Source organism: Salminus brasiliensis, chromosome 1 (genome assembly GCF_030463535.1).
Source record: "Salminus brasiliensis chromosome 1, fSalBra1.hap2, whole genome shotgun sequence".
Classification (NCBI taxonomy): Eukaryota; Metazoa; Chordata; class Actinopteri; order Characiformes; family Bryconidae; genus Salminus; species Salminus brasiliensis.
Window position 1 is genome coordinate 6,434,859 of NC_132878.1, and position 16,950 is coordinate 6,451,808.

Genomic DNA, 16,950 nt, shown 5'->3' on the forward strand with positions numbered 1-16,950 from the left:
ACCTTACTACTAAATCTACTTACTGAGATACTGTATGTTAATTGTATATTTAAAATTAAATTATATTTACAATTAACATTTTTATCATTCAATCATAGTGAACCTTTCTAAGGACTATTAGAAAAGAACTATTGCAGTATTGAAAATATTAAGAAATCATTTCTAAAGAGTTTGGCCTTCAAACCAGTCCACTGTGAGGCATATAATATACAAATGAAGGAACTTCAGCACCACTCGTATTTGTCGAGCACAAATCCCTTCAAAAGCACAGCAAAGAACAGTACGGGATGTCCCAAAGAACTTCAGCGTAACATCTCAGGACCACCAGGCCTCTCTTGAATAATGTCTATGTTCATGTAGCCCCCGTCAGGCAAACACTGATCAAGAACAATGTACATGGCAGGATAGCAAAGTGAGAGCCACTATGCTGCATAATGAACACTGCTGCCCAGATACAGATATTTACAAAATAGAAATACAGAATATGTACTCTATACACACTCTACACACACTCTCTCTGTACACAGGATTATTCTGCAGTGTTTACATTAGTATTTACATAAAGACAGGGGTTCAGTGTAGTGTGAGTGGGGAGACGTCTTTGTGGGTGCAGTGTGACTGAGCAGAGTATCCTGAAAAGTTGCCATTTTGGACATACAATGTTTTGCTGCGGCAGTGACGACGTGCTTTCATGATAGTTTTAGTGTTATAACCAATAAAAGACACTCGGAAACTGTGCCAATAAATGTTGTGATTACAGAATTACAACTACAGAATAGTTTTAGTGGAATAATAAATAACCATAACTGCTGCAACATGCATTTCAATAGGGAAACGACTCTACTGCCATTGCCAAAGATAGGCCAAGACTAGACTTAATCCAATGTGTGGACTGCATGGGAAACCTACCCTTCTGGTGGAATTTTTAGGGGTCCAACTGTAGCAACGTTTTTTAAAAGAAATAAATAATAAATAACCATAACTGCTGCAAATGGAACATGCATTTTAATAGGGAAACTCTACTGCCATTGCAAAATATAGGGCAAAACTAGGCTTAATCCAGTGTGTGGACTGCATGGGAAACCTTTAAGGGCAATTTTTAGGGGTTCAGTTTGCCCATTTTATAATTCTACCATTGAAAAGACACTGTTAAAAGCCATTTTCATAGTTTTTTTTTTTTAAGAAATAAACATAACTGCTACAAATAGAACATATATTTCAATAGGGAAACTCTACTGCCATTGCAAAATATAGGCCAAGACTAGGCTTAATCCAATGTGTGGACCACATAGGAAACCTTTTAGGGCAATTTTTAGGGGTTTAGTTTGCCCATTTTATAATTCTACCATTAGAAAGACATTGTTATAAGCCATTTTCATAGTTTTTTTTTTTAATAAATAAACAATACATAACCATAACTGCTGCAAATGGAACATGCATTTCAATAGGGAAACCAAGACTAAGGCCAAGACTAGGCTTAATCCAAAGTGTGGACTGAATGGGAAACCTTCCCTTAGAGTTCTTAGGGGTTCAAATTTGAATGCTAAAACTATACAACAGAAAAGCCATTTTTAAAATCCATTTTCATAATTATTTAAAACATTTTTTAAAGAAATTAACAATAAGAAATAGCCAATAACCAAGCTATTCATTAATTATTTGTCCTGTTTTACACTAAGGTTGCTGTTTTCTCAAGCAAATGAGCACTTATGGTACATATAAGCAGCTCTAAATGCAGATATCTCAGACAGGCCGACACTTGAGCAGAGCACTGACCTTACAGAACACGCAGGACATTGGGAACAACATCATCAATATTCCAGTCGTGAATCTTTGTAGAGGGTCAGTTATTGGTTAATGGTTAAGTTGCACAGCTTATTTATAGCCATTTTAAGTTTCTTCAGGTTCATTTAGTCAGTTTTTAAGAAAAAAACATGCTTTTATGAGAGATTATGTGTCATAACCCATAACCATAACTGCTGCAAATGGATAGACTATACAGGGTTTGGGAATCAAGCCAGTCGTTCGCATTAATTTGTACACTCTCAATAATAAAGGAGGTACTTTGAGCGATTCAACAGAAGAACCAAGTCTGTAATAGAGGTGTGTGAGTGTGAAGACCCTTCATCTGAGTCTGAAGAACCTTCACTTGATGTAATGGCACTTCACCAATTTTAGGGTTCTTCACACTTCGCACATCTCCATTACTAACGTGGTGCTTCAAGGAACCAACAGGGGTTCTTCTATGGCTTCACCTTCCCTTACTTCCTCCAAGTGTGTTTACACTGATGTGACAGTCACACACACAAGCAGACGAACACCCATAGACACACATTTCTCAGGCAGGCCGACGCTCCAGCCGAGCACCGAACTCACACAACCAGCAGAAGGTGGGTAAAACAGCCAGCACTCACCGTTAAGCATTGCATTATCTCCGGGTTTGTGGTGTCGGGAGCAGCAGCATGGTTTACCGAGGCGGCCTCTGAGGAGATAAACACAAAAGAGTCACGGGCCGATACTGAGCCTTTGGAGAACATCTCTGCATCTGTCCTTCTCTCTCACACACACACACTCTCTGTCTCTCACACACACACACACTCTCTGAAAAGTTTATCCACTGAAGTCTCTTCTAGTTCTTTGCCTAAGCGCCTTGCTGCGCTCTCTCTCTCTCTCTCTCTCTCTCTCTCTCTCTCTCTCTCTGTCTCTCTCTCTCTGTCTCTGTCCCTCTCTATCGGTTTTCCCTCGTGAGCAAAGAGAGAGAGAGAGCGCGGGATGGAGGGAATTCCGTGAAGGAAGCGGCGCGGGGAGAAGAAACTCCTCTCCTCTTTTCTCTCTCACTCCATTATCTTTGGTTCTTGCGCGCTCCTGGGCTGTTGCCGTGGCGACGGCGGCTCACCCCAGCCACAATGTCCTTTTAAGCTTCTCCTCATAAAGGCCCGTATTCAGCCGGGACACAATACAGCAAGACTCCCCGACACACACATACACACACACACACTCCTTTACACACCACCTCTCCCGCTCACACACTTTCTCTCTATTACTCTCTTTCTCTGAGTCTATCACTCACTCTTGTTCTCTCTCTCTCTCTTTCTCTCTCTCTCTCTCTCTCGTCCCTCTTCTGTCTCCAACTCACTTTTCTCTCTCTCTCGCTCTCTGTGTCTGTGGACACCCCTTCTAATGGATGCATTCAGCTACATTAAGTTGCACCCATTGCTGACACAGATGTGCAAATGCACACACACACACACAGCTTGTCTAGTCCCTTTAGAGAAGTACTGCCAATAGAATAGGACTCTCTGGAGCAGATAAACAACATGAACCTGTTGGCACCATGCTGCCTAATGCAGAGGGGTAGAGGGGTATAAAGCCACCCGGTACTGAGCTGTGGAGCAGTGGAAGAAATGTGTTCTCTGGAATGATGGATGGGATGAGAGTGTTACTCTGACACGCTTGCCGCTGAACACAATCAAATCCTCACAGCAATGCTCCAAAATCTAGTGGAAACGCCTGGCATGGTGCTATTCCTATTCTATTGGCTCTAATTCTCTACAGGGACTAGACAAGCTGTATGTGTGCATTTGCATATCTGTGTCAGCAAAGGGTGCAACTTGGGTGTCCACAAACATTTGGACATGTGTATTTTCTACTATTTCCTAATTCTCTCTGTCTGTCTGTCTGTCTGTCTGTCTGTCTCTCTGTCTGTCGGACTGCTCTTCTGATCATCAAATGCTGTTTGAAGATCTGTTGCTTGATGTTTCAGTTAACCAGACGTCAGTTCTTTGATATCACAAACTTTTCCCCAAATGAACACAACAATCTAATCTCCAACACTAAAGGGCCTGAAGCTGGAGGCTTCTCATTCAGACCCCACCCTCTATCTCTCGCTCCCACACCCCTCTCTTTCTCTAATCTTTACCTCAGCTTAATAGTTTGGCCAAAAAGAGGATAATAGCCTAATTTGCCCCTCACTCCGAGGGCCGAGTGTTCCTCACACTCATAACTGAAGAGCTTACACTTTAGCTCACTGAAAGCTATTACCAGGGTTGGGTATAGTGCTGTTATTTAAAAAAAGGTGATTTATTATATAATAATATCATAGATTTATATTGTCTATTGTTCTTTTTTATTATTATTATTATAAATAAATGTATACTTTGGCAGAAAGCAATGCTAACATTAAAGCATATTAAATGGCACATTTATGGCTCCCTTATTTATTTTTTTATTTATTCAAATATCTAACGCAATATAAGACTCAAGGTTCTACATACACAAACTGGACCCTCACTCACTACAATACACAACCATGGCTCACGGAAAACACACTACGGACAACAATGGAAATATTTCTTTTAACTCACACATACACTCACATACAGATAAATATGTACATATGTATATGTATGTATATATACACACACACACACACACAGACACGCACTATTTCATCTCTGTATATATATTTGTATATTTGTATTCTGTACTTTTTTTTTTGCTTATATTTCTATATTTTCATTTTTATATTCTATTCTTTAACTTAAATGTAACTTATTCTATTTTTATTTTCTTCATTTTTATTTTATTTTTCTTTTGCACTTTTGCACTTTACTTCATTAAGTTAAGGTTTAGTTAAGTTTAAATGTAGATTTTTATTGTATAGCTTGATGTGAGCAGACTGTCAAAAAAGCATTTCACTGCAAGTTATACTGTGTATGACTATGTACGTGACAAATAAAATTTGATTTGATTTGATTTGATTGATTTGAGGTTGTGGGTGAAGCAACAGCACGGCCGTAAATGAAATACGGTACTCGCCTCGTACTTCGGCTTGTGTATGCTCTTATTTCACCTTAACACACTCCCTGTCCTGGTCTATAGAGGTAGAATGCATTGACGTCACGTTTCCCGCTGGGACACGCCCCCTTTAGTCGGACTGAGTGGCAAAACAATCTGAAACATGGCTGCTTTTATCAGGCCATTAAACAACGCTATCTGCTCAAGCTAAAGTCAGTCGAACTCAACAGCGATCCATCCAAATTACTAAAGAGCCAACGGTCCAAGGACAACGACGTGTAGCCAGGAACATCCGCCTAACTGAGGCTCCAATCCCACCCGTTTAGAGGATAAAGCCTCATATCTGAGAGCACAGAGTCGAATGAATGGTCTTTCAACCCTTTTCAGGCTTCTTTAGTAGGCGGCTTCATTTGGATTTTGCTTGCGTTCACTTTTAATCGAACTTCGCAGCTAAAGTGGGCTTGTTTTTCATTTGTTTTCAGAGCATGACTTCACCGCTCAGTGAGCTCCCACATGTTTTGGTGCCTGGATTCCAGAATTGCAGCAATCCTCTGCAATTCTCTTTTCATTAGCTTTCAGCAGTCTGTAAAAGGAGCCCTGCTGAATCTTCCTCAAATGCTCCATTTTTATTTCTTTATTTTAGTTTCTATTAACTGCCCTTTAAACTGCCCTGCTAGAAATACCAGCATACGCCAGCATACGCCAGCATAAAGCAATTTAGACCCTTTCTTTAGACGGAGATGGAGTTCATGCTGATCTAGGCTGTTTGCTTGAACACTTTCATGATTAAAGGAGCAAAATATTAATCCAAAATACATATTTTTTTTAAATTCACATTTTGGGGATATGTGATTTGGTCCATGAGACCACACTGTTTCATGTGGAGAGGGGGTTGTTTCACAGCTGTCTGGTATTTGGTTTCGATTTAAGTTTTTCTTTTATTTATTCTTTATTTATAAATATGATAAACTTTATCTTTATTTATAAATATTTTTGAACAGGTAATACCCCTGCTGAGTAAAAACAGCTGGTTTTAACAGCATTGGGTAAGTTTTAGTTGGTTTAGCTGGTCTACAGCATGACCAAGCTGGTTGACCAGCACGACCAACATATGACTAAGCTTGTCGATCAACATGACCAGCATGACTAAGCTGGTCGACCAGCATGATCAGCATCACCAAGCTGGTTGACCAGCATCACCAAGCTGATTGACCAGCATGACCACCATGACCAAGCTGGTTAACCAGCATCACCAGGCTATTTGACCAGCACAACTGGCATGGCACATCTGGTCAACCAACACAACCAGCATGACTAAGCTGGTTGACCAGAAAGACTAGTTAGTTGACCAAAAGCATCACCAGCATCACCAAACTGGTTGACCAGCATGATTTAGCTGGTTTAGCTGGTCTAAAGCATGACCAAGCTGGTTGACCAGCATGATCAAGCTAGTTGACCAGCACGACCAACATGACTAAGCTTGTCGATCAACATGACCAGCATCACCAAGCTGTTTGACCAGCATGATCAGCGATCACCAAGCTGATTGACCAGCATGATCAGCATCACCAAGTTGGTTGACCAGCATGATCAGCATCACCAGGCTGATTGACCAGCATGATCAGCATCACCAAGTTGGTTGACCAGCATGATCAGCATCACCAAGTTGGTTGACCAGCATGACCACTATGACCAAGCTGGTTAAACAGCATCACCAAGCTATTTGACCAGCATGACTGGCATGACAAATCTGGTCAACCAACATGACCAGCATGACCAAAGCAACATACACTATGTTGGTCAAGAACTTGCTTACCATCATAGGGTATGTTTTCCCCTGGATGAGCAGCATTTCAACCACCTTGACCATCAAAGATCAGCTTAGACCATCTGAAACCAGCTTGAACTGCATGTTTTAAGAGGGTGTAATCTGTAACAGAATACATTTTTAAAGTAACTCTACCGACAGTGGAGATTATATAAAATATTGATTATGAGAATGTCTGTTGCCTGAAAATGGTTTTACAACAGCTTTAAGAGGGTTTTTGGCCCAAAAAGTTTTTCTCACAGTTTTTCTCAACTGCTTTGGCACAAACCTCAAATGAAGCCAATCGTTACTGAAACAGTGAGTGAAAACCCCACATCAGCAGCTCATTCCCTCCGAGCTCCGAACGCATTTCTCATTGCTCTCGTACAGAATGCTAATGTTCTGCCATGTCTGTGCAAATACTAAGTACGGCTGTCTTCAGCTGGCCCAGAGAAGATGTTGTGATCCTTGAATTGCATCATTTTATTGTGAATAAATCAATAAACACACTGTGTAAACCAGCCAGCGATCAGAAACTGCCAAATACACTATATGGACAAAAGTATTGAGACACCTGCATTGTATCTTCTGAACTCAAGGGTATTAAAAACCAGGGAAGAAGGCTTTCTATTAGATTTCGGAGGAGTGCTGCTGTGAGGATTTGATTGTATTCCAGAGAACACAGTTCTTCCACTGCTCCACAGCTCAATCCTGGGGGGCTTTATAGCCCACACCTGGCTTTAGGCAGCATGGTGCCAATAGGTTCATGTTAATTTATCTGCTCCATAGAGTCCTACTCTATTGCCACTGCCTCTCTACAAGGACTAGACCTTTGTGTCAACCATGGGTGCAACCAAACATTAGAAGGGGTGTCCACAAATATCTGGACATGTAGTGTGCATAACCAATCCAGTGGGTCCTGGGTCTTCCTCGGGGTCTCCTCCTAGTTGACTGAGCCAACTACACCTCCAAAGGGAAGTGAACTGGGGTCATCCTTAAAAGAGAACCGGTCACCTCTTGATTTCGAACCTGATACCAGATATCAGAGCTCCTTGGGCTATTATGGAGAGCGAGCCCAGTGACCTTACATGAGTTTGTGGCCAGAGATGAAGCTAGGAAAGTAGACTGACCAGTGAATCAAGAGCTTTGCTTCATGATTCAGACACAAGATCTCCAGACTTACAATGACTCTACTTTATGTAGGTTCTCAACCTCTATCTTAAGGGAGCATGCCATCCTCTTCTGGTATACAACCATGGTCTTAGACACGGCCAACTCCAGGTCATCCACAAACAGCAGGGATGCAACTGCTCCAGCCCCCCAGCCAGAAGTCCCCCAGAATTTTCCCCCTGCCACCTTGCTCCCCTCTCCAGACTAAATGACCACTTTTTAATTGAAGGGGTTAACTTTCTCACTCTTTCTCCCTTTCCACCAGCTCCCACGATCAACCTTAATTCCAAAGACCAGTGCCAACCTCCTCCTCCTCCTCCTCCTCCCTCTAATGCCATGAACTGGTCTCTGTCCTGGGACTCAGTCCTGGCATGAACTGGTCTTGTGAGTTGCAGTAATGAGGTTAGGCCCTCTGTATATCTCCTCTCTCTCCTTTCCACGCTCGTGTTAAAGTTCTAAAGTCTCTAAACGCGCTGAGGACGACATCTCCGCGACAACCGATGGGAACGAGAAAATCCCACTTTAATCAAAGCTCAGAAAGGAGTTCCTGCAGCCTCGGGAGGTGACCCTGTGTGGGTCCGGACCAAAAGGAACCATTGTATGGCTAGACATAAATCACCGGGATTTAACCGGGTGACAGAGAGCAACTGGCAACCGAGCTCCGAGACCTCTGCCAAGAAACACTCCTCCAAATACAGGAGAAAGAGAAGAGGCAAAGAAGAGGAAGGCCAGAGAGAAAGAGCAAGCGAGTTTACAAAGCTGTCCCAAGTCAAGGTGGCCATAAACTACTCAAGAAATAGAGAGAGAGAAAGAGAGAGAGATAGAAAGAGAGAGCGAGCAATAGCTTTCAGCAGTGACTTTCACTCACTTGACACCGTGACACTGTTGTTCGGCCATTCACACCTAAACAAATAAAGCCTTGATGGAGAGCGTAAGGGGTGAAAGAAGGAGCGCTCGCAGCGGAGCAGAGCTAAAACGGAGGGGTTTGGTACGGCATAAAGCAGGACAGTAAATATAGAGGAGAAATTATTGCTGTCCCACTATGTTAGCTTTGGTCCCTTGAGCTAAAGGTCACAGCTGGAGGAGGTAAATACAGGCCTGCTCGTGGTTCCTCAAATTACAGGTCCAAACTCGCCCCTCGAAATATTCCCAAAGACATCCAGAGTTTCTACTTTCATGCTGCTATAGGATTATCAATATTAATATACATCCATTATTACACATGTAGTAATGATAGTGAGTAATGAATGCCCAAAAAACTTCCAGATGTATCTATTGCTGACACAGATGTGCAAATGCACACACATCATTTGTCTAGAATAGTCCAATAGAATAGGACTCTCTGGAGCAGATAAACATGAGCCTATTGGCACCATGCTGCCTAATGCCAGGCGTGGGCTATAGAGGGGTATAAAGCCCCCCAGCATTGAGGAGCTGTGGAGCAATGGAATGATGGATGGTTGGCTTCATCCAGTGCTTTTGGGATGATGTGGGATGGGGATCATCCAACATTCTGACCTCACTAACGCTGCTCCTGTCGCGGAATGCAATCAAATCCTCACAGCAATGCTCCTTCCAAAATCTAGTAGAAGGCTTCTTTTTCATATGGACAGTAGAGACAGTTACTCCAACAAAAGCCAGAGAAACTCTTTAAATACCCGTGATTTCAATTCACATTCTGTATTAAAAGGTTCTGTCTTATTTTTCCTGATTTTCCTGTAAAATAAAGAGTTTTTATACAAAACCTTTAAAAAACATTTTAAAAAACATTTATAAAAAAATTTAAATGTCTGCAAAATTATCTCCTCTTCTGCGAACAAATGGAAAGATGGTCTAAAATTAAATCTGTGCTGTTTTTGTCTGGCAAAAGCACAGACTGTAGAGACACTCGCACAACTGCTTTGATTGTGGGGACACGGTCATAGAATGGGACAGATAATAGGTACAGTCATCTGGAAAAAATGAGGACACTCCATGAAAACCTTTGTGTTTATGAATATATATTGAAATATTTGGACATCTGATCTTCATGTGATCAATACTGAGAGATGGAGATGATCTAACTAAACTCACACAACTGAAGAAACATCTTTAATCATCATTTATAAAACTGAATTCATAGAAATTCCTGATTTTCCTGTGAGGAGAAAGAACATCAGCTGCAGATGGTCAGAACATGGTTAGTGAGGATTATTCTGAAGGAGTCTGTCTTATTTAAACCTCAGACCTTTAGTCTGGTCTGCTCTTGAATGTGGTATCTACAGGTAGCTCTTGTTGCCATAGTTGATGTCAAAGGACAGCATCTACCATCAGAAAGAGACCCAACGTGTGATTTTCATGAAAGGTGTTAAAGGAGGAAAAACATTGTGACAACTACACAGCTTGTGAAGACACAATAACAGAAAATTTAAGGGAGAAAATCGTAGAACCATGCATATTGTTGAGGACACATCACAGAACTACACAGATTGTGAGGACACAATCACAGAACTACAGAGACTGTGAGGACAATCACAGAACCACACATTTTGTGAGGACACAATTACAGAACCACACATCTTGTGAGGACATAATCACAGAACCACACAGCTTTTGAGGACACAATCACAGAACCACACAGCTTTTGAGGACACAATTACAGAACCACACATTTTGTGAGGACACAATTACAGAACCACACATCTTGTGAGGACATAATCACAGAACCACACAGCTTTTGAGGACACAATCACAGAACCACACAGCTTTTGAGGACACAATCACAGAACCACACAGCTTTTGAGGACACAGTTTAGGAACCACACAGATTGTAAGGACACAATCACGCTTTTGAGGACACAGTTTAGGAACCACACAGATTGTAAGGACACAATCACAGAACTACAGAGACTGTGAGGACACAATCACAGAGTCACACAGCATGTGAGGACACAATCATAGAACTACAGAGACTGTGAGGACACAATCACAGAACTACACAGATTGTAAGGACACAATTACAGAACCACACAGCTTGTGGGGACACAGTCACAGAACCACACAGCTTGTGGGGACACAGTCACAGAACCACACAGCTTGTGGGGACACAGTCACAGAACCACACAGCCTGTGAGGACATAATCACAGAACTACACAGATTATGAGGACACAATAAACAGAACCACACAGCATGTGAAGACACAGTCACAGAACCAGACAAATCTGAGGGACAAAATCTTAGAACCAGATATATTGTTGAGGACACAGCAGGCCAGTCACTGTTTATATGGTGTTTAAAACTCGAACCCCTTAACACTCCAAGGCCTATCACACACTAAGGTGTATTACTCAGTAACTACAGGGACTTCTGTGCAACCTGATGGGGCTATTCTCTGGTATTAGAAGTGTGTAACAGCACATTCGGCCCGCTGGTGGCCTATAGACTTTTTAAGGGGAAAATCAACCAAACGCTCAGGCTTGAATCAGGCATGGCCTTTTTGCTGACTACACACAATAAAAAATGCTGAGCTTTTTGTACCCCCCCCCAACCCCACCAAACCCAGCACTTAAAGTAGTGTGTATTTAACCTCTGGAATGGACTATACTTACACTGGGAATGTAAACTCAAACAGGACCAACATAAAATAAACAGTTGCAGAGCTGGAGGCCAGTGTATTTGGCCGTGTGTGTTCCTGTGTAGGAAGGGGGATGAGATGCAAATTCAGCTTCATCAAAAAAATACAGAAAGAAGCTTAAAGAAGAAGAAAACAGAAGCAATGATTTTGGCCCTCGTTTTGCATAAATGAAAAAAGGCAGAGGCAGCAGACAAACAGCTGTGGTTCAGCACGATGTGAAAATACCACAAATGGGTTTCGTGAGGCAAATGAAAACACACCCACGGGCACAGCCGAAATGAAATCAGATTTGATTACAGTTGGCTTCACGAGGGAGGAAGGAATGATGCAAAAACATGAACGTTGAATAGAATAGAGCTGAGAGTATTTTCAGAGATTTCCATTCAGAGCCTTTCTCTTCTGACCTTTTAACTCTTTAAAATCTGCCTCCAGAGAAGCCGTGGCGCTACGTGTTCGCTAGGGACCTCAGCCAAAATGAATACCTTATTCAGGATCAACAGGTGACACACACACTGATACCAATTGAGGGTGCACTACCTTTTTTTTACTGTGCAGTTGCAATGGAGTTGCTATGGTGTTTCTTAGAGGCTACTTAGAGTCTACTGAATATAACCTTACACCTAAACCTAATCCTATCCCTAACCTTACTCTTACATCAACCCTAATCCTAACCCTAACCTTACTCTTACATCAACCCTAACCCTAACCCTAACCTTCCCCTGAATCAACCCTAACCATAATCCTAAACTTAACCTTAACCTTCAGTCAACCCTAAATCCTAATCCTAACCCTAACCTTCCCCTGAATCAAACCTAACCCTAAACCTAAACCTAACCTTTCCCCTGAATCAATCCTAACCATAAACCCTAACCCTAACCTTCCCCTGAATCAACCCTAACCCTAATCCTAAACCTAACCTTTCCCTGAATCAACCCTAACCCTAAACCAAACCCTAACCTTAACTTTCAGTCAACCCTAAACCTAACCTTAACCTTCAGTTAACCATAAACCTAAACTTAACCTTAACATTAAGTCAATTCTAAATCCTAATCCTAACCCTAACCATCCCCTTGAATCAATACTAAATCCTAACCCTAATCTTACCATTAAATCAACCCTATATCCTAATCCTAATCCTAACCTTACCCTTGAATGAATCCTAACCATAAACCTAACCCTAATCTTACCATTAAATCAACCCTACATCCTAATCCTAATCCTAACCTTCCCTCTGAATCAATCCTAACCCTAAACCTAACCCTAACCTTCCCCCTAAATCAACCCTAACCCTAACCTTCCCCCTGAATCAATCCTAACCCTAAACCTAACCCTAATCTTACCATTAAATCAACCCAAAATCCTAACCCTAACCCTAAACTTAACCTTCCCCCTCAATCAATCCAAACCCTAAACCCTAAACCTAATCTTACTGTTAAATCAACGCTAAATCCTAATCCTAAACCTAATCTTACTGTTAAATCAACGCTAAATCCTAACCCTAACCCTAACCTTCCCCTTGAATCAATCCTAAATCCTAACCCTAACCCTAACCTTCCCCTTGAATAAATCCTAAATCCTAATCCTAACCCTAACCTTCCCCTAATCTTAACCTAACCCTTAAATCTGAGGGTTCGGTGCAGGGTCACATTCCAGAGTGTTGTCATGTGGTTGTTGTGGTACACACAAATATCATTAGGAGGCACACTTCATTTTTTTTCCCCAAGTGTGTGAAGGAGCGGTATCGCAAGTCCTTCCTTCCTGCTGCCGTCAGACTGCACAACCAGCACTGCTCCCGGCGGACCACATACACACACACTTAACTACACACACATGCTCAGGGAATACATCCCTCAATGTAAAAATACTATGTGCAATACCCCCCCCCCCCTCCATGTGCAATTAAGAGTCATTTGCTGTAAATAATATTGTTATTGCTTTTTTAATTCTTATTTATATTGTGTATATAGTGTAAATTATTTATCTATGTTTCTGTAACTGAGTGTCTTACTATCCCTTTTCTGCTGTTACACTGAGAATTTCCCCACTGTGGGACTAATAAAGGACTATCTTATCTTATCTTATCTAAACCAATAGAATTAGTTTCCTCTTATAAATATTTGGGTTTTATGTTAGATGAGAATCGTTCTTTTTTAACTGCATGTCGAACACATGGTTCAGAGGCTAAAATTAAAACTGGGGTTCTTGCTTTACTCGACAGGTTAGAAAAGAAATAGTTGAAGCTACTATTTAACTAATGTTAGACATTTACAGTCACATTTAAAGGAAATTAGCAGACGCTCTTCTCCAGAGCGACTTACAAAAGTGCTTTGCTATTTACCCAAAAATAACCTCAGCTAGTTAGAATAGACTAATAGTTTAAAGATACCTCTAATCTTAGACTCTACTAAACACAAGTCAATATGGAGACCATAATACTCTACTCTTCACCCAAGTCCTCTCAGAAGAGGAGGGTCTTCAGTCTGGGTTTGAGGACAGTGAGCGTTGGACTCTGCTGTTCGACACCCAGGGGAATTTCGTTCCACCACTTCGGTGCAGGACAGAAAAAAGCCTGGACGCTCGTCTTCCGTGGATTTTGAACACATCTTTTGATTTTAGATCTGTGTCAGGAATAGATGCATCTCAAACAGTAAATTTGGATTTGGTTAATAATCTTGCTGCACTGAGATTTATATGAAATGAGTTGTTGGGTTCTACTTTCATGACAGCGTCAAATACACTGTGTTACTTTTGTGTATAAAGCCATTATTGGTCAGCTTCTTTCATATTTGTCTGCAAACAGGTCTTTTACATTCAAATAACTGTATAAAATGGGATATTCCAATATTTCGGTCGTAGAATAGCTTTCACACTGAACGATCTTCAGAAACATGTTCGACTGGAGCAGTTTGTTCATTTATTTGATTGAATTCAAATTCATTTTTATACAAAAAAGGAACCTTTGCGTTGTATTTCATAAAACCATAAACCATGGGCAACAATAAAAATATTGTTATTTAGAGTACTTATTTGCAGAAATGACAACTGCTCTAAAATAACTGCTCAAATAATGCAAAGAAATGATTATAATAATAATTTGAGAGCATTCAGAAATCACTTTGGTGAAATAAGCTTGACTGCCAAGCTTTCATGTCTTTGGCTCTCCACTAGTCTTTCGCATTGCTGTTGGGACTTTGTGCCATTCATAGTCTGCAGATTCAGCTAACTCAGCTTTGTATGATGAAATGCCTGGAATACAATAACTGCCAAACACGTAGAGATGCAGATTTAAGAAATAAAATGAAGTGGTCTCTTAATTATTTCCAGAGCTGTATGTTTGCTCTTGCTAAAGTGTATTTGAATGTATGTGTATCTGTATCTGTTCTCTACTTGTTGCTATTTAGCGTGTAGTAGTGTAGTGATCTCAATGCCACTACCCTGGTTAACCCCTTAAACAGCCTATGGCCCGATGGCAGACGGAAAGTGTTAATACACACTTCTACTATCAGAGAATAGCCCCACCAGTTTGTACAGAAGTGCCTGTAGTTACTGAGTAATACATCATAATGGGTGCAATAAGCCCTGGAGTGTTACATAAAGGAATACCCACCATGTATAAATGCACACCCTGGCCATGTCAGAATGTATGGGGATTGGCCCGAGTCGTTTTTTTTGGCCAACATCCCAGCTGCCGAGTGTAATATGGGAATCAGCCCGAAACACTTTTCCCAATACCCCGGTTGCCAAGTATAATAACCACTTTGCTCCTCCCATTCGTATCTGATACTTACCGTATCTGGATCTTTATTGGGTTACATCCCCAGTAAACAGTTCCCTCACATTTGTTTAATCAGCGTTTTTCAACAATAATTCTGATTCAAATCCAATCATTCAAATCAGACTGAATAGTGGTGACACGTTCTAAAGAAATGTAATGTAATGTAATGTAATATAATGAGGGTGTGAATCTGGCTGCACATCTGGCGTCATTCCGCATCACATCTCTCAAACACACACACACATTTCCACACTTCCACAAGCCTGTGGCCAACAGCTGGCTCTGTCCTTGCCTCTAAACTACTTACACATCTCACCAAAATTAATCTGAAAAGCCCATTCCGACATTCCCGCTTACACAAGCAACACGTGACCCAAGCTGCCACATCCTAAATTTAGAGACGTACAGAAGGCAAGCAGAGGTAACTCAGACTGCGTGCTTATAGTGAAACATTCAGTGTAGGCTTTAAGGACTTGTTTGGAATCGGCCTCCCAACATTCACATGGGAAAAATATGGAAGACGGGAACATAATCTCCTGCTTTGAGTTAGACTGTGACTAATAAGGAATTTCATGGTCTGATAACCAAATATTTGAAGGTTGTCGGACATTTGCATGTCATAATTGTGGTTATTCGGCACAGTTCGACATAACTCCCATTCCAGGCGTCTACACAGAGCTCACGTTTTACCACATCAGAGGATCCAGATGTTAAAAGAATGCATGTTCAAGTGTATCAGGTTGTTCGGTTCTCTCTAATAGACTTGCTTGTGTGTTTTCTGGCACTGCATAACTCACTGTTATCTAGTCACGTGAAGAAGTTAGCACACCCTATGAAAAACCTTTGTCTTTTGGAACAGTTAGAACAGTTAGAGTCTTGACGTGTGCCAGCACTCCATATCCAGACCATAGAAAGCTGTAGGCTTGTAGGCAAAGAAAGATATACCTTGATTTCTCACCTTGAACATAGTGAGCTTCAGAAAGGTTAGTAAGCTCAGACCGAACGTGAGAAATGAGTGTCCGCTTGAACCTGTGGTTCACTTTTGTCACAAACAGTGTTGTACACTGGTTCTGCAACCCGGTGTACGGTGGCAGTGGACTTCACTATTTTCGAGCCCACCTCACCCCATGAGACAGAGGTGAGAGCGAGATGAGATCAATATGAGACCGAGATGAAAGCGATATGAGACAGAGATGAGATTGATATAACACAGAGATGAGAGCGATATGAGACAGAGATAAGACCGAGATGAGATCAATATGAGACAGAGATGAAAGCGATATGAGACAGAGATGAGATCGATATGAGACCGAGATGAGACCGAGATGAGACCGAGATGAGATCAATATGAGACCGAGATGAGACCGATATGAGATCAATATGAGACCAAGATGAGACCGATAGGAGATCGATATGAGACCAAGATTATTCCGAGATGAGACCAATATGAGACCGAGATGAGATTGATATGAGACCGAGATGAGACCGATATGAGATTGATATGAGACCAAGATTATTCTGAGATGAGACCGATATGAGGCCGAGATGAGAGCGATATGAGACCGAGATGAGATCGATATGAGACAGAGATGAGATCGATATGAGACCGAGATTATTCCGAGATTAATCCAATATGAGACCGAGATGAGAGTGATATGAGACCGAGATGAGAGCGATATGAGACCGAGATGAGAGCGATATGAGACCGAGATGAGACCGAGATGAGACCAAGGCCACTCATTTATGGTCTCGAGACCAGCCTCCAGACGGACAATGTACTACCACTA

General features: G+C 41.5%; 1 protein-coding gene across 2 annotated transcripts in view; it reads right to left on the reverse strand.

Moving 5' to 3' along the window:
- The window catches only part of rgs3a (regulator of G protein signaling 3a), a 256,992-nt gene that overhangs the window by 226,529 nt on the left and 13,513 nt on the right, over positions 1-16,950 (reverse strand). Inside the window, exon 2 of one of the 2 annotated variants that reach the window (XM_072694696.1) lies at positions 2,415-2,482. In XM_072694696.1, coding sequence (XP_072550797.1) covers positions 2,415-2,429 — 15 coding nt within the window. In that variant the 5' untranslated portion in view covers positions 2,430-2,482. Of the gene's footprint in view, positions 1-2,414; positions 2,888-16,950 lie in introns of those variants that run through there. The other variant, XM_072694615.1, reaches the window with a different exon arrangement.